Source organism: Oryctolagus cuniculus, chromosome 13 (assembly GCF_051225735.1).
Source record: "Oryctolagus cuniculus isolate XC-2025 breed Fujian yellow rabbit chromosome 13, ASM5122573v1, whole genome shotgun sequence".
Taxonomy (NCBI): domain Eukaryota; kingdom Metazoa; phylum Chordata; class Mammalia; order Lagomorpha; family Leporidae; genus Oryctolagus; species Oryctolagus cuniculus.
This window is the reverse complement of record NC_142879.1, coordinates 60228906-60251500: the sequence shown is the minus strand read 5'-3', so window position 1 is coordinate 60251500 and position 22595 is coordinate 60228906. Positions and strand designations below refer to the sequence as shown.

At 37.8% G+C, this 22595-nt stretch overlaps 1 protein-coding gene across 8 annotated transcripts in view; it reads left to right on the top strand.

Moving 5' to 3' along the window:
- RYR2 (ryanodine receptor 2) overlaps nucleotides 1–22595 on the top strand; it is a 772754-nt gene that overhangs the window by 544522 nt on the left and 205637 nt on the right. For all 8 annotated transcript variants that reach the window (NM_001082757.1, XM_089311247.1, XM_089311246.1 and 5 more), the window contains 6 exon segments: nucleotides 894–1054; nucleotides 2843–3002; nucleotides 3375–3461; nucleotides 7230–7456; nucleotides 13747–14551; nucleotides 16811–17011. In NM_001082757.1, coding sequence (NP_001076226.1) covers nucleotides 894–1054; nucleotides 2843–3002; nucleotides 3375–3461; nucleotides 7230–7456; nucleotides 13747–14551; nucleotides 16811–17011 — 1641 coding nt within the window.

The following is a 22595-nucleotide window of genomic DNA, read 5'->3' as shown; positions in this document are numbered from 1 at the left end:
ACTCTTGGAAGAAAAATATATGTCTATTAAGATGTATATGTTGCAAAATAACAAAAGTATCCTTAATGACATCCATAATCTTAATTTCTTGATTTTGCTACCATGTTTCTTGACATGTATTTTCATTGTATTTAATTTGACTTTTTTGAATGCATATAATTTCCTTAATCATAGTGAATTGTCTAAAAGAAGATCATCTATTATACTTTATGAGGGGTCAGATTTGGTTCTCTACTATTTTCAAAACTACTTTCCCTGAGATGTCACATGGAAAAAATATATAGTTACATTCATTGTAGAGAGCTTCTGTATTTGAGTTTGATGTTCACATTTAGATTAGAACTATTTGAAAGTCATTTTAAGTTGTCAAAATATTATAGTCAGAGATAAGAAAGACAAGTATATGAAGAGAGGCAGATGGCAGGTATAAAAACTGGCACAGATTAATGTAGTTGCACACACTTGCTTGCTTAGCGGGTTGATGATTTTATTATATGTATATGGTGTCTATATGTACACATATATATGAATGTATGTATGTGCATGTGCTCTGAAGTATAAAAAGCCTCAAATCATTTAGCATGTTTATGAAGAGTCTTCTGTCTTCCATTATCTTATTTAATTCAAAATCTCTGATACAAGATTTTTCTTATTTTGCAGTGTCAGTGAATTCAGCTAGATCAGTGATTTTATTTCAGCAAATTTATTTTACAAAATAGTTATTTTCTAAAATTATTCAGAAACTGTGATAACAGTTAACATTGCAAATTGAAGATTTGCTTTGTTTTGTTTTATGTTGCCAACACTTGGTTGTGCACAGTTAACATTGCAGATTGAAGATTTGCTTTGTTTTGTTTTATGTTGCCAACACTTGGTTGTGCTCTACTTGACAGTACTATTACTCAGTGAGGATATTTCCTGGACAAGAACCTGCTAATGTCTGGGTGGGCTGGATTACATCAGATTTCCATCAATATGATACAGGCTTCGACTTGGATAGAGTTCGCACAGTAACAGTTACTCTAGGAGATGAAAAAGGAAAAGTACATGAGAGGTTGGTTTTCTTCACTTTTTTACATGAATGACACCTAAAAAAATGGTAAACCTAGATATTTTTCCATGTTTTTTGTGCCTAGTATATCTGTTTATAGGAACAAAATAATCAAGTCATTAATGTCAATTATATGTTTATTTTTCATACCTAACAGTAAAATATCTAAATATATTAAAAGAAAAAGACACTATGCAATAAGAACAGTGCATCCTTTTGGGGTAGTAATATATTCCTTCAGGCAACATGACTCGCAACTTGAGTTACCTTTGTTTTAAGAATTAGAGTTGGGTAAAAATGAGGCATTTGCCATGTAGTTTGATATGTATCTTGGGAACTAGCTGTGTGATGGGGGAAAGACTCATTCCTAGCATTATATTTTCTGTTAGCATCTGTGTCTTCTTAAATAAACTCCGTGTCTTATGAGTGAAGACAATGTGGGTTGGCAGTTTAGCCCAGGTGAACACATGTGAACTCAGACTGAGGTGCAGTGGGTTCTTTCCTCAGCTTTGCCATTGAGTCGCTGTGTGGCTTTGGGTAAGTCAGTTATACTTTCTGTGCCATCCTTTTTCCATTTGTAAAATGAACCAAACTCAAACCAAACATTCAAAAAAGTGAAGAAGGCTATCTTCCTTGCAGAATAAGCCAAGAGAAGATCTGACCATTTGCTTCTCCCTTTTGTTCCCATGCATCCTCTCTGATCTGCTGTGACAGGTCTCACCAAAAGTCTTCCATAGTGTTGCTTTTCTTCTATACCTGCACCATCATGGTTGGTGACTGGGAAACTCACTCCCCTGCCCTCAGATTGTAACACACACAATGTAATGGGCTTAACATTGAGACAGATGCCTAGCAACAATCTTGAGTAGAGAACACAGCCCCATACCACATGTCTCTAAGAATGTTCTTGGGGGGCACATTTTGATTTCCAGAGATGGCAAAAAAATAAGAAACTGATTCAAGATAGAGATTGGAAAACAGGTGATTTTGGTGTAGGAAATAGAGACAGGGAAGGGTTGTTGAATCGTATGTACATAATGCAAAGAAATGTTGACTACATTTGATTATTCAGAAATTGATTTTATCCCAGTCCTTTTATTTTTCCTTTCCCTCATACTTGGCTGCTTTTGGCCTTTTTTTTGTTGGTCTTGTTAATATGTGCACTATGTAATGGCAGAAAAAGGGAATGGAGATGGAGCTCGGATGAATTAACTTTGTTACCATCTCTAGTAAAGGTTTTGGTGAAGGTGAGAATCATGGGGGGTTTGTTGTTAATATCACTGATTTTGTGCACATCCTCCCATCAAATATAACCAGAATTGTCCATAGGAATTTTAGCTAAATTATGAATACATTGAATCACTGATATTTCATATGGAATTTGCCTAAGGACTTTGGTAGTGTTTAGAAATGAATGTACATGTGTTAAAAAATAGGATAAAAATTACAAATTTGGATGAGTAATAAGTAGTTAAACTTTTTTGAACCTCAGAAAAAGGTGCAGTTTGGTTTGAGTTTTTGGAGAGAAGGTGCAGGTCAGTTCTTACTTGGTTCAAACATGTTGACCTGTCTCCATTAGGTGTGAAATTTAGAGATGTGTCAGTCCTGATTCAAAATGACCACTGCAGTCCAAGGAGTTCTGCTCAGAATCACAGAATCGGGCCCATTGTGCACCTCTCCCATTACAGCATGAGCTTGTTGCTTGCGCAGCATACTTTAGGTTTAGTTTGCAAGACAGACATGCCTGTATCTGTGGTTGTACAAAGATAAAAATGTTCTTTTGCTATTCAGCATCAAACGCAGCAACTGCTATATGGTGTGCGCTGGTGAGAGCATGAGCCCTGGGCAAGGACGCAACAACAACGGACTGGAGATTGGCTGTGTGGTGGATGCTGCCAGTGGGTTGCTCACATTCATTGCCAATGGCAAGGAACTGAGCACATATTATCAGGTGCGTACATGGTTGGTGATGGCCTCATGCTTTCAGGGAGCAAAATCGTTTTTTCCCAGTAAGGGGAAACACCTTTTGTAAGATCAGAAGTAAATTATAAATGAATATAAAATGGAAATAGAAATGAGTAAATAGATATGTTTATTTCCATTGAATAATGACAGTGCCATAAGCCCTTCAGAATAAACAAATCTTACCTTCCTCCAAAAATGTTCACACTGTAATGAAGTACCCTTAGTAATTGTTAAAAGAGTTGCTATACTAGAGAGAGGAGTCTCTGGCTTCCTTTTGCAAAATGTTCCTCGTTGTTTCCACAAAAATTTTTTTCTTGGCTTTGTTTATCAATATTATAAATTAATGTGTTTATTTAAGGTGGAGCCAAGTACAAAATTATTTCCTGCAGTTTTTGCACAAGCTACAAGTCCCAATGTTTTCCAGTTTGAATTGGGAAGAATAAAGGTAAGAAAGATTCATTACTAGTGGTGTATTAGTATTCTTTTCTGTTGCGACATAACATGTAGTTTTTAAAAAGTCATTCATATTTTATTAGTACTATAATGGATCAAATAAATCATCCTTTGTAAGAAATATAGCCATATTTGAAAGAAAAAAATCCCTTCAGGTCATTAGGGAAACATAATTAGAGCATAAACATATTATTCAATAAAAGTAGACCTACATAGAACAAAAAAATTACTTGTCATGCAGTAATCAATGAATCCAAAGAAGAACTACTGAGAAGACTTAAAGATCTGAAACCATGCCAACTAAATAGCGGCACTGGGAACGTAGATGAACGGACAAATAGAGTGGACAGGTGTATCCCTTAAAGCTAAAAGAAGAGGTGACCTTTAGGTTGATTAGATCCTTAGGGATATATTTAGTAGAAGAGGGCATTATTGGTAGAAGAACAGAGGAAACAAAAATATATCAAACTGAAAAGTCCTCAAGGTTGGTAATCTGACTGTAACACAGGATGCCCTCTAGGATGTGGCTGGAAATTAGTACAGGTAAAAGATAGACCAAGTCCAAGTGGAAAGGCCTTGTATGCTATACAGTAGTAAGTTGACACCTATTATATAGATAGGGATAAATCATTGGAGTTTGGAGATGAGGGATTGAATACAATGAAACTTGTTTGGAAAAAATATATTGAAAGTAAGGTAGAGGCAGACAGGAATGACAGCAGGCAATGTCAGTTAGCTGTGGATAGTTTGATAGTGTCTACATGGGAGAGCTTGATGAGAACTGAAAATCATAGTGGAGGGGAATTGATGATTGCAAATGTCTTTTATAGGAGAATTAATCAGATTTTCTATGAATTATATATATATATTTTCTTCAAGAATGAAGAGTTAAAGATTAATTGAAAAGTTTTTAGTGTAGACAACTCTAGGATGCTAATGCAACAATTAGAAGAGTTTTTGAGATTTGGAAAAATGACATTAAATTTTGATTTTTTGTTTCAGAAAATGATATTGAATTTGATTTTCAGTTGTAAAGGTGAGGTGCCAGGAACACATCAGGCTGAACCCACTAGACTGTTTTTGTAGGTTGTCTCAGTTGACCTTGGACATACGTGTTCCTTTTACTATGAGAGCTCAGTTTCTTCCTGTGTAACATGAGACTCAACAGTATCTGTGTTAGAAAGTCAAAATAAAATAATCAGAAGTCTCAAAATGCAAGCAAAAAGACACATATATTATACAGTTGTTCTCAAAAAAGGTTTGCTAGAGATTTAAGATTTTAGTTATCAAAAAATCAGGTGTAATTCATCTTTTTTTTTTTTTTTTTTTTTTTTTTTTTTTTTTTTTTTTTGACAGGCAGAGTGGACAGTGAGAGAGAGAGACAGAGAGAGAAAGGTCTTCCTTTGCCGTTGGTTCACCCTCCAATGGCCGCCGCTGCAGCCGGCGCACCGCGCTGATCCTGGCAGGAGCCAGGAGCCAGGTGCTTTTCCTGGTCTCCCATGGGGTGCAGGGCCCAAGCACCTGGGCCATCCTCCACTGCACTCCCTGGCCATAGCAGAGAGCTGGCCTGGAAGAGGGGCAACCGGGACAGAATCCGGCGCCCCAACCGGGACTAGAACCCGGTGTGACGGCGCCGCAAGGTGGAGGATTAGCCTATTGAGCCACGGCGCCGGCTCGAGGTGTAATTCATCTTTGAGAGTGAATGAGATATCTGAGGACAAATGTAAAGAGTGGGAAGATGACTAAGCAGAAATCTAGTTGTATCAGCTAAGGAAGAGAGACCTGTGAAAGAGGCTGAGGACTAAACTATCAGGTAGGAGGAGGAGGAAAGACACATCTTAACTAAAGCCAAGTGAGGAGGGGGTTTTCACAACAGGTCACAGTCTCAGCTAGCAACTTGAACTGAAAAAATCCATGACTTTGTTCATTAAGGAGGGCTTTTGTGAATGGCAGAATTTCAGTGAAATGAGAGGAGAAGACATATTACACTGAATTCAAGATTGGAAGTCAGAAAAGAGAGGCAGTATGTTTAGATGACTTTTAAAAAAAAAAATAAAATGACAAAATAGTGAAAGTTTCTCAGGACCCTGCGTGGCATACTCAGATGTGTATTTGGCATTTCCACTTGGGTGTGTAATGGATATTGCACATTGACTACATCCAGACTGGACTGCTTATTATCACAACTCTTCCGTAGGCTGCTTGTTCCAACATCTTCCCCACACCTGAAAATAGCAAATCCCATTGCTGAGGGCAGAAACCTCAATCCTCCTTGAGTTTCCTCCTTTATATTCTGTGCCAGGCCTGTCCCTATCGGATCCTCTGCCTCTGACCACTTTCCTTGCTACTGCTGAACTCTGTCACTGCTGTGTTGTGTTCATCCAGATGGCTCCATAGCCTGAGAGGGTTTTCCTTATTTCATCCTTGCACACTTGCTCATTATACAAAAATCTTAATGATTGTTACTGCTTTGAAACATCCGATCATTCCCCAGAAGCCAGTAGAATTAAAAAGAAAAAAACTCTCTGAGAGTAAAGATCAGAGTTCATCTAATTGTTCACATTCCCTACAACATTCTGACATTGCATTATCTCTGATATTATCTCCTCCTACTCTCCCCTCCTTCACTGTGGTCCAGCCACACTGGCCTCCATTCCTCCCCAGATGTGCCTCAAAAATGTCATCCAGAGGTTCTCTGCCTTTCTCCTCTGCTTGGAGATTTCTCTCCCTGCATAGCCACATGGTCCCTTCCTGTTTACTCTTTCTGTGAATGTCATCTTCTCAACAATGCCCCTCCTGACCACCACCCTATTTATAATTACTGCACTGCATTCTGATTCCAATGTTTGATTTGGTTTCTCCCTCTTCCTTTTAATTTGCATCTCTTCTAATATCCTGTTTAATTTGCTTACTGATTTTGTTTATTATTCAACAAGACCAATGGGAGCATCTGAAGTCAGGGTCTTTGTTCTGTTCATTGACCTAACACTCTGTACCAAAAGAAAAAAAAGTCTGACTTGTATTTTTCCTTCATAGAAGAAGATAGCAGTGTAGCCTTGAAGATGAGGAGGTATAGAGAATGCAATAAAGAGAAGAAGGAGAGATGGGAGTTAATTCAGATATATGTGAGACTTGTTTTTATTTGGTCCCAGAAGAGGATAATACCCAGATCATAAATGAATGAATAGACTTGGGAAAAGTAGGAAGCTCGCTTTTTCTGAGATTAGCTAGAAGGAATAAAGGATGGCGGAGGATTCATTTTGGGGTGGATTATACATAATTTATGTTACTGAATGCCTAATTAATTTTATTAATTGATAGTTGGGCTGATCTGTTGGACTATGTCTGTTACACTGCAAGTGATTTAAGGATGTGGTGGAGAGCCAGTGGGTGTGACTTCTTATTTAACAGGTTTAGCAGTGGAAATCCCTAAAGTCTTGCCATGTTTCCAGCCTGTAAAGAAATATGAAGGATTTATGGTTTTGCCCAGTTGTACTTGCATTTTACATGTGCCATAAGGTATATGGGAACACCTCAAAACTATTTACCTACGATGAAGTTTAAAGTGTTTTCTCCTAGTATTTTTTCCATTTGTTCTTTCAGGAGCTTTTCAACCCAATTTTTATAATTTCTTGTGTTGCTTTTGACTCATAGTTTATCTAACTTTCACTGTCCCCTTCCATGCATAATTCTAGTCATTACTCTATGAACCTCAAGAGATGTTATAAACTGATTCTGTTTCTGCTTCCTCATATCCTAGAATGTGATGCCTCTCTCAGCGGGATTATTCAAGAGTGAGCACAAAAACCCTGTACCCCAATGTCCCCCACGTCTCCATGTACAATTCCTGTCACATGTCCTGTGGAGCAGGATGCCCAACCAGTTTTTGAAGGTCGATGTTTCTCGAATAAGTGAACGACAAGGCTGGCTGGTGCAGTGTTTGGATCCTCTGCAGTTCATGTCTCTTCACATCCCAGAAGAGAACAGGTCAGCTCCTATGCATCCTTGATTGTCTCTTTGGTACAGTTGGGATTCAACTTCTATTTGAAGGTTCAGGGATGGTACTGGAGAAACAAAATGAGGGTTAGAGAGGTCTCATTTCTTTTGGCAGTGGGCTCATTATTTGGCATATTTCATGATTATATTTGTTTCTCAACCACTTTATTACTGGAAATAAATTATTACACTGCAGTTGAAGATGCCACATGAGAGTGGATGGTATCTTCTTTCACTTTTTAACTTGCAATGACAACAGTAAATAAAAAGTATGGCAAGAATAACTTCAATCTGGCTGATGTAATATAGAATTAGGTATAAGAAATGGAGTCCTAGCAATCACTTATTTCAACCCTTACTTTTATAGATTTGAAAACCTTGAGACTCAGAGACATTTTTTTAAAGAAAATTATGAAAATAATGTAAGTGCTTTAGGTACAGTGTGTATATACTTGAGGCAGTAACAATAATTCCATAAAGTATAATAAATAGTCAAAGATAGCTTTCTTTATGATTTGCAGTTTTTTCATTTGATAAACAATTAAATCATAGATTTAAGTAAGGAGATAAGTTTCTAAGTTTTAGATCAATATTTTCTTCTCAAAGTGCTGGAAAAAAACTTATTCACAACTCATGAAAACATTGCATGAAGACAACTCCTTTTAAAGTATTTAATCTTAATATTATTTTAGGAGCTGCGTCCATTTTTGTATCCTTAGATCTGCTTTACAGTTGTATTGATTTTAATACCTTTCATATTTAACCTGTACTTTGGAAAACAGTTTTTCAATTCCTCAGAAAATTAAATATACACTTATCATGTGACCTGGGAATTCCACTTCTAGGCATATACTTTCCCAAAATGAAAGCATTTTTCACACAAAAATGTTTCTAAGAATGTTCATAAAAGCAATATTCACAATAGTCAAAAAGTAGAAATGAACTAAATGTCTACCAACTGATGAATAGATGAGATTTGGTATATTCATAAAATATTATTGGCAGTAAAAAGGAAAGATGTGATAACACAGGCTGTAAAATGAAAGAAACTTGACAACATGTTAAATGAACAAAGCCATCACAAAAGATTACATATTATAGGATTCCATTTACGTGAAAAGTCCACAATGGACAAATGTTCAGAGACAGAATGTAGGCTAGTGATTGCTTATAGCTGATGTTGAAACTGAGAAGTAACCATTAATGGGTACTGGAGTTCCTTTCAGGAAGTTGAAAATATTCTAAAATTATTCTAAAATTAATTTTTTGGTATGGTACATACCATTGCATTTTATATTTCAAATATGTAAATTGTAAAGTATTTAAGTTACACCTCAACAGAGAGGTTTTAAAACAAAAGAAATTCAAAGAAACATTACTCTGGACAGGTGAAATCTTTTCATGCATTAAATATTTATTAAATTTTACATGAAATAATTAGTAGCATTTATCTTTCATCATATACTCTTTTTTTTTTTTTTTGAGAGGCAGAGTGGACAGTGAGAGAGTAAGAGAGAGAGAGAGAAAGGTCTTCCTTTTGCCGTTGGTTCACCCTCCAGTAGCCGCCGTGGCCAGCGCGCTGTGGCTGGCGCACCGCGCTGATCCGAAGCCAGGAGCCAGGTGCTTCTCCTGGTCTCCCATGGGGTGCAGGGCCCAAGGATTTGGGCCATCCTCCGCTGCCCTCCCAGGCCACAGCAGAGAGCTGGCCTGGAAGAGAGGCAACTGGAACAGAATCCGGCTACCCGACCAGGACTAGAACCCGGTGTGCCGGCACCACAGGTGGAGGATTAGCCTAGTAAGCCGCAGCGCCAGCCCATCATATAATCTTTAGATTATTAAGTTTGATTTTATTTTTTGCTTTTATGAAAAAAAGTGATTGTTTCTTAGAATTGTTCATCTGATGTTGTTTTTTTATGAACATGCTGAACAACCAAAAGAAACATAGTATTTGGGAGGGAATTCCTATTTGTGATGGAAATGTACTCTCTGGTAAGCAGAGTATTTTAACATTGTAATTCAGTAGTTGAGTTTGCTGTAATAGAAACTCAACATATGCTTCTACCTCAGTAATTTAAAATGTATATTAATTGCCTGTGAAAATGTGTAGGTAAAGAAATGGATAATTCAGACTCTCAATTAAGATTGTAAAAAAATTGACCTAGTTTCCCAAAATACATGGAACATAAGTGGATGAGGGGACTGGCGCTGTGACACAGTAGGTTAATTCTCCACCTGAGGCACTGGCATCCCATATGGGTGCCGGTTCTAATCCCAGCTGCTCTACTTCCAATCCAGCTCTCTGTTATGGCCTGGGAAAGCAGTAGAAGACGGCCCAAGTCCTTGGGCCCCCGCACCCACGTGGGAGATCAGGAAGAAGCTCCTGGCTCTTGGCTTTGGCCTGTCCCAGCTCCATTCATTGTGGCTATTTGGGGAGTGAACCAATGAAAGGAAGACCTTTCTCTCTGTCTCTCCCTCTCACTGTCTGTAATTCTACCTCTCAAATAAATAAAATGTTTAAAACAAAATAAATGAACAAAAATATATCACTGGAATAAGATTGTAGAGAAGATAATGGTGGGAAAATAACCAAGTCAGGGCTACAACTGACATCACTCATCAGGGCTGCCATTGCGATTCCTAGGAGCCAAAGAAAAACCTGATGAGTTCCAAAACTCACATAAGAGAAGCACCAACTAGTGGTTGAGAATAATAATTAATGAATGCCCCAATGACATAGCAAGTCATTAATACCTTAAAGTTTAGCAGGATGCTAGACATATGCCAGCACTTTGTTTCTTCTTAATACATAACATAGTTTATACTGTTATTTTCTCTATTAAGAGGGAGTACTTTCCCTCGTTACCTGGACAGTAACCTTCCTGAGGGCAAGGATTGTGGCCGTATTACTTAGCATCTTTTCAACAGTACATAGTGCTTAATACATTATAGCTAGGTTAAGTTTAAGAAATGAATTAATGATATTGAAATATGGACATAGTTTCTCTACTAGGAACTACTGTTAACTATGGCAATGACAAATAACCCCAAAATGTCAGAGGCTAGCAAGCAAATGTTTATTTCATGGTCAGGTTTTATGATTTGCCAGGTCTCTTAGAGTTCTTCTCTAGGTGGGGTAGACTAACTATGTGACTCATTTGTCTTCTCAGCCCTGAGACTCAAGCTGATAGGGTAGCCGGTTGGCAACCTAAAGTTTTCATAGCCAAGGACAGATCTGCAAAAGGCCTAACAGAAACTTCCAGGCCACTTAGTGCTGCTTCTTAGTTGTGACAAATGTTATATCCACTTATATTTTATTGGCCAAAACAAGTTAAATGTCCAGGCCCCAATTAAGTAAGACAAGTCATGTTGTTCCATCTGCAGAAAAGAAGGAGAAAAATATTTGAAAACAATAATAGAATTGTCAGTATATGTTAGATACTGGGAGACATATTTGCAATTGTGCTTGTATAAAATAGCGAGTTGTTTCTTTTGCTATCTGTGAATTCAAGCCATAGTTCATGAAAACATAAGCAATTCTGTGAAGAGTTGGTGTGACAAGGCAAACTAATTTAGTCCAAGAATATGCTTTGGTTTACCTTGATCTAAGTGTGAGACTTGTGAGAGATGGAGAAATATATAGATAGTATATCATTCAGTCTTCTCCCATTCATCCATCTCTCAAATATATAATAGTGCAGACTCTTCTGGCCCTGGCTGTAAAATGCTGAACAAAATAGGCATGACCCTTGCCTTACGTAATTTATGGCTGGTAGAAAAGGGAGATGTTTTAAGAAAAGAACACAGGATCATTAGATGAATTACAGATAGTAGGTGGAGAGGAGTAACTGCACATATCAGCAACATTCAGACTATAGCGTTGTTACTTGTAATCTTTAGCAACCAACATCTTGACAGAAATTACACAGTAGCCTAAGTTGTGTTCTCCAGCAAGAATTTAGAGTTCAGATACCCTGTTGCTGTGATCTCTAAATTCTGATAGCAATATTAGAGTCCTCTTGGGAGATGAAGACCTGAGCTAAGATGTGGGAATCACCACCTACTTCAGTAAGGGGAGCTTTTTCAATTATTACTTTGCAAGAACTGGGTACTAACAATTGAGCCCAGTAATTGGGTGATATCCTGGAGGCTTATGTGGTACACATTGTGGGTAATCATTTGCTTTTACTTGGTTTAATGTGAAGTTTCTAAGAGTTGGGAATTGAGTATGGAACAATTCTATAGATCAAGCTATGGTGACTATTAATAGGATGCTAGTGACATGGAACATATGTACATGATATTTAGGTATCTGCAAGATGAAGAAACTCAGGAGAGTGATAAAACTTGATGCTGCATAATAACAGATCTTTATTCAGCTCCTGCTGTATACCTGACACTTTTTAATGTATAGATAAAAGAGGAATGGTAGTAAACAAAATATATCCAAATATATAAGAGGGCATGATTCTGGCTGTTTATCTCACTCTCAGTAAGTGACCTCTTACTCTCACAAATAATTAATTGGTTAGTGTAATATAGAAATTTTTGTAGTAATCCTTTAATAGCATGTTTAATTTTGTATTAATCCTTTAACATGTGTACAGTTGTCCCTGGATATCTAATGGGAATTGGCTCAGCACTCCTAACACTAAGTGAGTTCTAAGAGTGAGAATTAAATGAGTTCCCAAGTACCTTATATCAAATGTCATGGTATTTGCTTATAACCTGTGGACATCCTTTTATATACTTTAAGATTACTTGTATATTATATAATGTAAGTGCTGTGCAAATAGTTGTTATCCTGCATTGTTTAGGGAATAAAAGAAAGAAAAAGTTCAGTACATGTTTAGAAAAGATTTTTTTCCCAAAGATTGACTTACTTATTTGAAAGGCAGAGTTATAGAGAGAGAGGGAGAGACAGAGACAAATATCTTCCATCTCTGGTTCACTCCCTGAATGGCCATAACGGCTGGGGCTGGGCCAGGCTGAGGCAAGGAGCCTGGAGCTCCGTCTAGGCCTCCCACATGGGTACAGAGTCCCAAGCACTCTAATCATCTTCAGCAGCTTTCCCAGACAAGCTAGCATGGTGCTAGATCAGAAGTGGAACAGCCTGAGCTCCAACCAGCATGTGTATGGCAGCTTAACTTGCTGCTCTACAATGCTGACTCCCAGATGTAATTTTTTTAAAGAATATTTTCAATCCACCATGGTTGAATCCATGGATGTGAAACCTGTAGATGTAGAGGACTGACTATAGAGCTAACTCCCTGCTCTCACAGAGAAAGTACTGTCTCTCCAAAGACAGCAATCCAGATAAATGAATGATTCCTTTGATTATGAGTACAGCAAGTTTCTACTTTTAATGCTACTGTATCACCCAAAAATAATATATATAATTTAAATAGCTTAGAAAACATCAGCACATCTAAAGGAACTATATGTGTCCTAAAAGGAGTCACTTCTTACAGTCTAGCCATATGTTTTAGACTTTATACATGGAAAGGAGATGATGCATGCTGGAAAAACAATGACCTGAATTAAGAGCCCAGTGTAAATTCTGACTCCATTACAAATTAAAGGTGTCCTTTTATTTTGCTGAAAAATAAAAGGAGCTCATTAATAATGTTCATTTCATAGGCTTCATATACCTGGCTGGAAACCCAGACAACTCTGGCAGGGGATGTTGGGTCTGTGAGGACTACATAAGAGGCGAAATTATGTTAGAGGATTTAGTGTTCTTTTCACTAATTTCTGATTAGTTAGTCTAATAGCCTAATCATAGGGCAGAGACAGGGCAGTAGCCTAAAGAAAAGATTTGTGGCTTCTTGAATCAAATTAGTCATTTGAAAAATGAGATTCTAAGAAACCAAAAAAGTGGGTGGGAGGCAGGTAGAGTGGGAGGGAATATCATTATATTCTTACAGTTGTGAAAAAATAAACTAAACTAAAAGACATGGAAAATAAAAGTCCCAGCTTCACCTTAAAGCCCATACATTTATAAATGGTGCCCATAACTTTGATACAATTGAAGATGAAGGAAACACTAGATGAACTAGTGGTTGGAAACTTTCGGCATCAAATTTAGTGTGCAAGAAGACTTGTGAACCATGTAGCAGATACTTAAACAATGAAACCGTTAAACACATCATATGACATTCAAAGAAGGTAGTATCTGTTCTCCTAAGTCTTTAAATTTATGATATACACAGATGTTTCCACTGATTCAGACTTTTTTTTAATGTCCATGTCTAATCTTATGACCTGCCTCCTCTCTGCTGCAGATCTGTTGACATATTAGAGTTGACAGAGCAAGAGGAGTTGCTGAAATTTCACTATCACACGCTCCGACTCTACTCAGCTGTCTGTGCCCTTGGCAATCACCGGGTGGCCCATGCCCTGTGCAGCCACGTGGATGAACCTCAGCTGCTTTATGCCATCGAGAACAAGTACATGCCCGGTTTGCTGCGCACCGGCTACTACGACTTGCTCATTGACATCCACCTCAGCTCCTACGCCACTGCCAGGCTCATGATGAACAATGAGTTCATCGTCCCCATGACCGAGGAGACGAAGAGCATCACTCTCTTCCCTGATGAGAACAAGAAGCACGGCCTCCCAGGAATTGGCCTAAGCACTTCCCTCAGGCCACGGATGCAGTTTTCCTCCCCCAGTTTTGTGAGCATTAATAATGAATGTTACCAGTATAGCCCAGAGTTTCCACTGGACATCCTAAAAGCCAAAACCATCCAGATGCTGACAGAAGCCGTGAAAGAGGGCAGTCTGCATGCCCGGGACCCAGTCGGGGGGACCACCGAATTCCTCTTTGTGCCTCTCATCAAACTTTTCTATACGCTGCTCATCATGGGCATCTTCCACAACGAGGACCTGAGGCACATCTTGCAGTTGATCGAGCCCAGTGTGTTTAAGGATGCTGCCACTCCAGAGGAGGAGGGTGACACACTGGAGGAAGAACCCAGTGTGGAAGACACAAAGCTAGAAGGAGCAGGTGAAGAGGAAGCCAAAGTGGGTAAGAGGCCCAAGGAAGGCCTGCTCCAAATGAAACTGCCAGAGCCAGTAAAATTGCAGGTAATCAGAGAAAAAGTGTCGAGTGAATTTCAGAATTGTTAGGTAGTACGGTTTTGAAATGTGGTTTCCTCCCTCTCTTTCCCCCTCACCCTCCCTCCAACCTTCCCTCCCTTTTTGCCTCTCTCTAGGGGAGTGTGTGTGTGTGTGTGTGTGTGTGTAGTTTTTTTATAAATATAACTCCTCATTCTCCTGCACATTCATTAGTGATTTTCTTGTTTCTTGCTCTTGTATCTGCAGATGCATTTCACCTACATTGTGTTACAATGCCTGAAATAGGAGGCATTTTTATCTCCTTTGTTTACCCTCACCGCCACCTTGCATACCTTTGAATACTTTTTCGACAGTAGATTGTCCATTCTCAAATACTAAGATTTTACTTCCCCTTGGCATGTTTCTAAGGAAGCAGAGACATTGCCTGTCTTTGTGTTTATCCAGATCTCTGGAGATCTTTTCTTAATGCCTCTGAAGTCATTAGATTCAATTGGATGTTTGCATCATTTGTGTTCAACATTCCTATAGTCAACACTTATTAAACTCTTACTTTGGTCCATTCATTGTGTGCTAGGAGAGGGAAGAAGAGCTGAGAGCTGCCTTCCAGAAGATCACCATATGGAAATCTACACTTACATATGCATTTCTTTTAAAATACCATATTGCTAGTTTCATTGAATACTCTGAAGGAAAAAAATGAATTAGAAGAAACTTTAAAGTGGATTACTATTAGTGAGGGGAAAGATACCATTTTGGAGCTGGTGGCTTTTAAACTGAGATTGCATTAAGTGTTCAGAGCTTAGTTGGTACAAAGAAGAGGAAATGGGGACGGGTGTACTGGGAGCTTCTCACACAGAGCATCCAGGCAGATAAAGGTCCTGAGGCAAGATTGGGCCAATGTGGCTGCTGCAAGGAAAAAAAATAAGGGAGGAATGATATGGGCATCCAGAGTTCTTTTAGTCAGGCAGCTATCATGCTAGTCCAGGCAAGAGGGGAGGGGTTGGTATTCAGACTAGAGTGGGAAAAAGGAGACAGAAGGGGGGAATGGACATGGGAGCAACTTCAGAGCCAGCATTGACAGAAATGATTCTGTTGTAGATGGTCATACACAGGGCACTTCACAGAGTGGCGTAGCAGTTAGGATACCCCTTAGGGTGCCTCTGTGCCATAGCCAAGTGTCTAGGTTTGAGTCTCCACTCTGCTTCCAATTTAACTTCTTTCCATTACATATCCTGGGATGCAGCAGGTGCTGGCTCAAGTTCTTGGGTCCTTACTACCCATGTGAGTGACCCAGATGGAGTTCCTGGCTTCTGGCTTCCACCTGATACAGGCCCAGCTATCACAGGCTTTTGGAAAGTGAACTAGTGAATGCAAGATCTTTCTCTTTCTCTCTCCAATACCCCCCACCTGCCACTCTGCCTTTCAAATAAATGAGTAAAAAATCTTTTAAAAAAGGAAAATGGAATTTAAAATGCTGTTCATTTTGGTGTAAACATTCTTGAAATCCATTCGTGTTTTTTTTCATACTGTGCATTCTGCATGAAATTTTTGAAGACCTCTCATACAGTGTTTTAAAGTTCTCCTTTATAACACCTTGTATTTATACCATAATTGATAGTCAATGTATATAAATGCCTTTTAAACTTGGCAGAGCATTCTCTCATAAGGCATGTTTCTACCAATGTACTCTATCAGTCAAAAATCCTTTCTACTTCTGGTAAGAGAGTTCGCAGCTAACTATTAAACGAATAAGTGTTCACTGCTTAGCTAACTTGCATGCTAAGTCTGGGCTTCTAGAACTGGTGCATTAGCTCAGTGATATCATCAGGAGTCCAGGTCTTTAATGTCTTTGTACATCTTGATTCCTAGTTTGTGATTTTCTGAGCTGTAGTGCCTTATTCTTCCTCCAGCAATCATGTTGTAACCCAGTTACACTTTTTTGAAAGGCACTCTTGATTGTTATTAATGGTAGAAAGTCTTTCCAGAAAAATCTCTAGCTAAATTATATATATCACTAACCATTTCACTTGCTGCCTAGGAGATGTGGAAAGTTAAGTGTCAACCAAAAGAACACATATTTGTCATTTTTGGTTTAGCTAAGTTATGTTCCATCTACTGGCACTGAATTATCTGCACAAAATCAGGATTCTGTTTAAACGGGAGAAGAGTAGGCAACTAGGCACACTTACTACAGATTGTGATTTGATGTACATTAACTACTAAAGGATTCTGGAATTAAATTTGGTATATTTTCAATCATTTCCTCAGATGTGCCTACTACTTCAATACCTCTGTGACTGCCAGGTCCGGCACCGGATAGAAGCCATTGTAGCCTTTTCAGATGACTTTGTAGCTAAGCTCCAAGACAATCAGCGCTTCCGATATAATGAAGTTATGCAAGCCTTAAACATGTCAGCTGCACTCACAGCCAGGAAAACCAAGGAATTTAGATCACCACCTCAAGAACAGGTAAGAGACTGAAATGAAAATTCTTCCTTTTTACTTAGGTTCTTAGTTTGCTCAGCATCTGGGCATTGCAAAATTATATCAGAAATTGCAAATTTTTGTTTTGTTCTGTTTAAACTAACCAAGTTGATTTAGTCAGTATTTTTTAGTTTCATCCCAAGAATCTACTTGCCTGATTTAAATAAAAGAGGTATTTATTAAAAATGTCAGGTATATATCAGGTTCTATGAGAAGGCCAGTATCCTGGAGTCTGGAGATCAACAAGAAGGAGCAGTAACCAACCACAGATGAGTCTTCTTTGGTTGAAATGACGTTGCCCACTTTGTGAGGAATCCTTGGCTCCTAGGATTCTATTCTAGATGCTTTGTCTTTGGTCCTTACTTAGAAGAACAGAAGTCTACCACCCTGCTTGATGAAGATTGATCACCCTGTTTGTGGTTCTTTGTCTCATTGCTCACCTCCAAATCTAAGTCTCTTTAGGGTGCAGGAGAACAGAGGGCACATGTCTGAATCAGAGAACGAGCTGATTTTAAGTAGGTGGATTTTTTAGAATCTACCTTGGGATGGGATCCATAATGTGGGAAATTACCAGGATGTAGGGATGATGGTTAAAATATAAATTCACAGATGTCATCTTCATTATCTTACTCTTAACATTTTCCTCTACTTCCAAGTTATTTCAGAGTGAAAGCATATAGGGACTACTTTGAGAATTTAATGAAAGGGCTTAAGGATTAGAAAATAATTTATTATTTCTCACCATAATGTAATTTTTGAGGGACGGGAAATGGAATTTTCTTATTGTGATAAACACCATTTATTGAACAGAGAACAAGTCCAACCTCTCCCAGAATAACTTGGTCTATTAAACTATTGAGAGACTTCTGCTTCTGGAAAGATAGAGTACATGTGTTTTCCCTATTCTTCCTTCTAAGTACAACTAAATCCCTGGACATTACACAGAAGAGAACACAAGAAGACTCTGCAAGGTAGAAGAAGGGAGGCTGGCATTGGAACTTGGGACCCAAGGAACAACATGGTGGTGAGTTCCCTGGGTTTTCTTTTTTGCCTCATCTATCGCAGACATGGAGCCAAAGAAGTCGGCAACCAGGAAACACCAACGGGTATAGACAAGAAAAATCCATACAGAAGCCTGCTCTTTCTATCCACAGGACCAGGAAATGGACGGCTTAGCAAGAACAAAAACTTTTAGATAATAACTGTACTACTTCAGCCAAAAATCATACAAAAAATAATAACACCACTGTGCCCTACCCCTCCCATTACTAGCAAAGGCTGAGTTGGGAACCTTGACTTCTACCTTCACCAGGGTGTAAACAACTATCTCAGCAGAGGAAGGAGCTGGAAATTTTATCCCTGCTGAGCAATGATGAGATCTGCCCTTTCCAAAGTGTCAGTAGAGGCCATGGAAGGAGAAGGAAGAGTCATATCAGCAAGTCATATCAGTGCAAGTCTAGTGGGGAATTGGGAACTGAAACTTCCACCCTTGTCCAGCAATAAGAGGTTTAATTAAGACCTAAAAATTATAGGAATAAATTCCAAATTGTTCATATCTTAATTAAAATAATTTATCATGCCAAGAATGAGGAAAAACTTGAATGAAGAAAAGACAAGCAATAAGCATCAAAACTGAGGATGGAGAAATGTTAAAATTGTCTGACAGAGATTTGAAGCAACTTTCATTAAGTTGACTCAAAACAGGAAAAATATAGTCTCAGCAAAGAAATAAAAGATATAAAGGAGAACTCAATTGGAATTTTAGATCTGAAAAATATAATAACAAAAAAATTGAGCTTGACAGCAGAGTGGAGGGGGCAAAAAAAAAAATCAGTGAACTAAAGAAAGAACTATAGAAACAACTTTATCTGAAGAAAAGAGGAAACCTAGGCTGAAAAATAAACAGAACCTCAAGGACCAGCATGTTTATAACCAACTGTCTAACATTTGTAATGTTGGAGTCTCAAAAGGATAGGAGAAAGAGGGCAAACTGAAAACAGGAATAATTGAAGAAATGAAGGCTAAGACCTATTCAAGTTCAGCAGAAGATATGAAGGAAGAAATTCAAGAAGATACATCATAATCAAATTTCTGAAAATTAAAGGCCAAGAAACAACCTTCAAAAATTGTATTTTACTAAAAGTGGTGAAGCAATTTGAGTGACAGCATTTTCCCATCAAAAAGCATGAAGGTCAGAAGAAAATGGCACCAAAAAACTTCCACCCAGAGTTCTGTATACCACGAAAATATCCTTCAGGGATGAAGGGGAAACAGGACATTCTCAAATGAAGGAAAGTTATCAGAATTTGACTGCAGCAGACCTCCCAAAAATGCTAAAAGAAGATATATAAATACAAAAAAAATGAAAGAAGGAGGAAATACAGAAAATTTGGAAGGAAGAAAGAACAATGGAGTGTGTTAAACTATGGGTAAATACAATGCTTTTTACTTTGCATCTGAAAGTTTCTAAGTTGTGTTTGATGATTAAAACAGAACTTACAGAACTGCCTGATATGGGTCTTCATGTGTCAGGAAATATTTTAAAATGATATCACAAACTAGAAAATAAACAAACATAAATGGAAGTAAAACTTCTTCATGTCATTCAAACTGATAAAATATCAATACCACTAGACTTAGTATGAATTCTGAATATTTAAAGTAATATCTGGAGCGACCACTAAAAACTATACAAACAGATCAATTGAAAAATGCCATGGATAACCTAAATAGGATTCTCAAAATTTTTCAAGTAACCCAATGCAAGTAGGAAAAAAAAAATCAGAGAACAATTGAAACAAGTAAAATGGCAATCTTAAGCCATAGGCTATCAATAATTATGTTGATGTTGTTGTAAATAATCCAAAGATATCAAGTAGAAGAAATTGACAAGATAGGTTTAAAGAACATGTCCCAGCTATGTGATGTCTCTGAGAAACTCAGTTCAGTGAATTGCAATGACCAGAATTGGGCCCATCTGAAGCCAGGAGCTGGGAGCATCTTCTGGGTCTCTCACACAGATGCAGAGGCCCAAGGACTTGGGCCATCTTATGTTTTCCCAGGTGCATTAGCAGGGAGCTGGATCAGGAGTGGAGCAGCCAGGGATCGAACTAGCACCCAAATAGGATACCAGCACTATAGGCAATGGCTTTACCTGCTAGACCACAGTACTGGCCTCTAAAGTGAACTTTAGAGGGAAGAAGGTTACCAAAGAGATGGGAATCTTATATGATGACAAAGGGTCATCCACCAAGAAGACAAATGGATATGTACTAAATAGTATAACTCTAAAATATGAGAAGCCAAAACTGACAGCCATAAAAGGAGAAATAAGCAAATCCACACTTATCATTGGGGACTTCAACAGCCCTCTATCTATAACTGATAAAACATTTAGACATAAAAATCAGTTAGGAATAGGGAAACTCAGCACAGTCTTCAACTAATAGGATTTATCAATAGTTGTAGAACACTCCCCCCATTGACAGAATGCACACTCTTTTTAACTATCCATGAAGAATTTGAAGAGATAGATTGTATCATGGGCATCAAATAACTTCAGCAAGGCCGGCGCCGTGGCTCAATAGGCTAATCCTCCGCCTTGCGACACCGGCACACCAGGTTCTAGTCCCGGTCGGGGCACCGGATTCTGTCCCGGTTGCCCCTCTTCTGGGCCAGCTCTCTGCTATGGCCCAGGAGTGCAGTGGAGGATGGCCCAGGTCCTTGGGCCCTGCACCCGCATGGGAGACCAGGAGAAGCACCTGGCTCCTGCCTTCGGATCAGCGCAATGCGCCGGCCGCGGTGGCCATTGGAGGGTGAAACAACGGCAAAAAGGAAGACCTTACTCTCTGTCTCTCTCTCTCACTGTCCACTCTGCCTGTCAAAGATTTAAAAAAAAAAAAAAAAAAAAACTTCAGCAAACATTTTAAAATTGAAATAATACAGAATTTTTTTCTGACCATACTGGAATCAATTTAGAAATTAATAACAGGACAGATAATTAGAAAGATAAGTTAAAAAGCAGGAAATATAGTTAGATTACAGGAAAAATCAAGAATAAGGAAGATAATTAGAAAGATTACAGGCAAATATCCAAATCCTTAAAAAATTAAAAGCACACTTCTAAATAACCAACTCATGATTGGAGGAAAATGTCTCAAAAGAAGTTAAAGAATACATTGAACTCAAAGAAAATGAACATATGATGTAAAAATTTCTGATGCAGCTAAAGCACTGCTCAGAGGGAAACTGAGAACAGTAATTGCTTATATTTAAGAACACTAAGGCATTCATATCGATCGTCTAAGCTACCACCTCAAGAATTTGGAAAACAAAGAACAAAATAAACCTGAATCAAGCAGAAAGAAGCCACTATCATAGGTGAAAGCAGAAATCAATGAAACTGAGTATATATGCTGATTATTTTTAAAAGATTACTAAAATTGCCAAACTCCTAAAAACACTGACAAATAATGAAGAGATGTCTATATCAGTAATGAAATGGGATATCACTAAAGACTGCTGACATCAAAATGATCTCTTTCACCACTCACACACACACATACACACACATAAATGATGGATATGTTACTTTGCTTGTTTCAGTCTTTCTACAATGTTTGTATTGTATATAAAACATAATATTGTACCCTAGAAATATATTGTTAATATTTGTCAAATATTGTTTGAGAAAAGTATTATATAGGAAGACATACAAGCTTATTGTATGATTTCATTTATAGAATATATTCAAAGGACAGAAATACAGAGTTGGAAAACAGATTAATGATTACCAGGATTTAAGGATGTAAGACATACAAGAGGGAAGTAGATATGCCCATAAAAGTATAAAAGGAGGGAATTTAAAGAAATTGCTGTGTATTGTAATTATATTAATATTAATATACTGGTTGTGTTATTGTACAACTGAGCAAAATATTATCATCGGGCAAGCTGGATAAGAGGATCATGCGATTTCTATATTATTTCCTGAAATAGAAGCTTAGCAAAAAAGAAACTCTCAAAATGAAACTTGAAATTCTTTCCTTAAAGTATATATCAGCTTTCTACCTTTCTTTTATTCCTTCATAAATTTAATGTTATTACTTTTCAAACTAAAAAAATGGCAGAATGTTTCCCACAATGTGCTTAATTGAACTATTAATGTCAGAAACAATGTATTCATTATATTGCTTTTCAGTTGTGTTTAGATGCTTCTTTATTATTTGCAGCTGTGTCCTCAAAAAGAATTTTAAAATACTTGAAATTATAGAAGTTAACTTGAAAAGAACAAATATTTAAGAGAAACCTAATCAAATACTCTTTAAAAATAGCATTTAGATCACTGAGTTAATTAAAAAAGTTGAAGATTCTAATGTATTATGTGATTGAGAAAGAGAAATCACTGTTACATGGTTATTTTTCAGCCTGTGAAACTTTGTATGACTTGATTTATTTTGTATACTCATTGGATTGAGTAATAGACAATGTTTTGTGACTTATTGGACATTTATGAATATTCAAAAACAGATTTTGAACACCCTTACTGCTACAATTTCTGCTGTTTCAT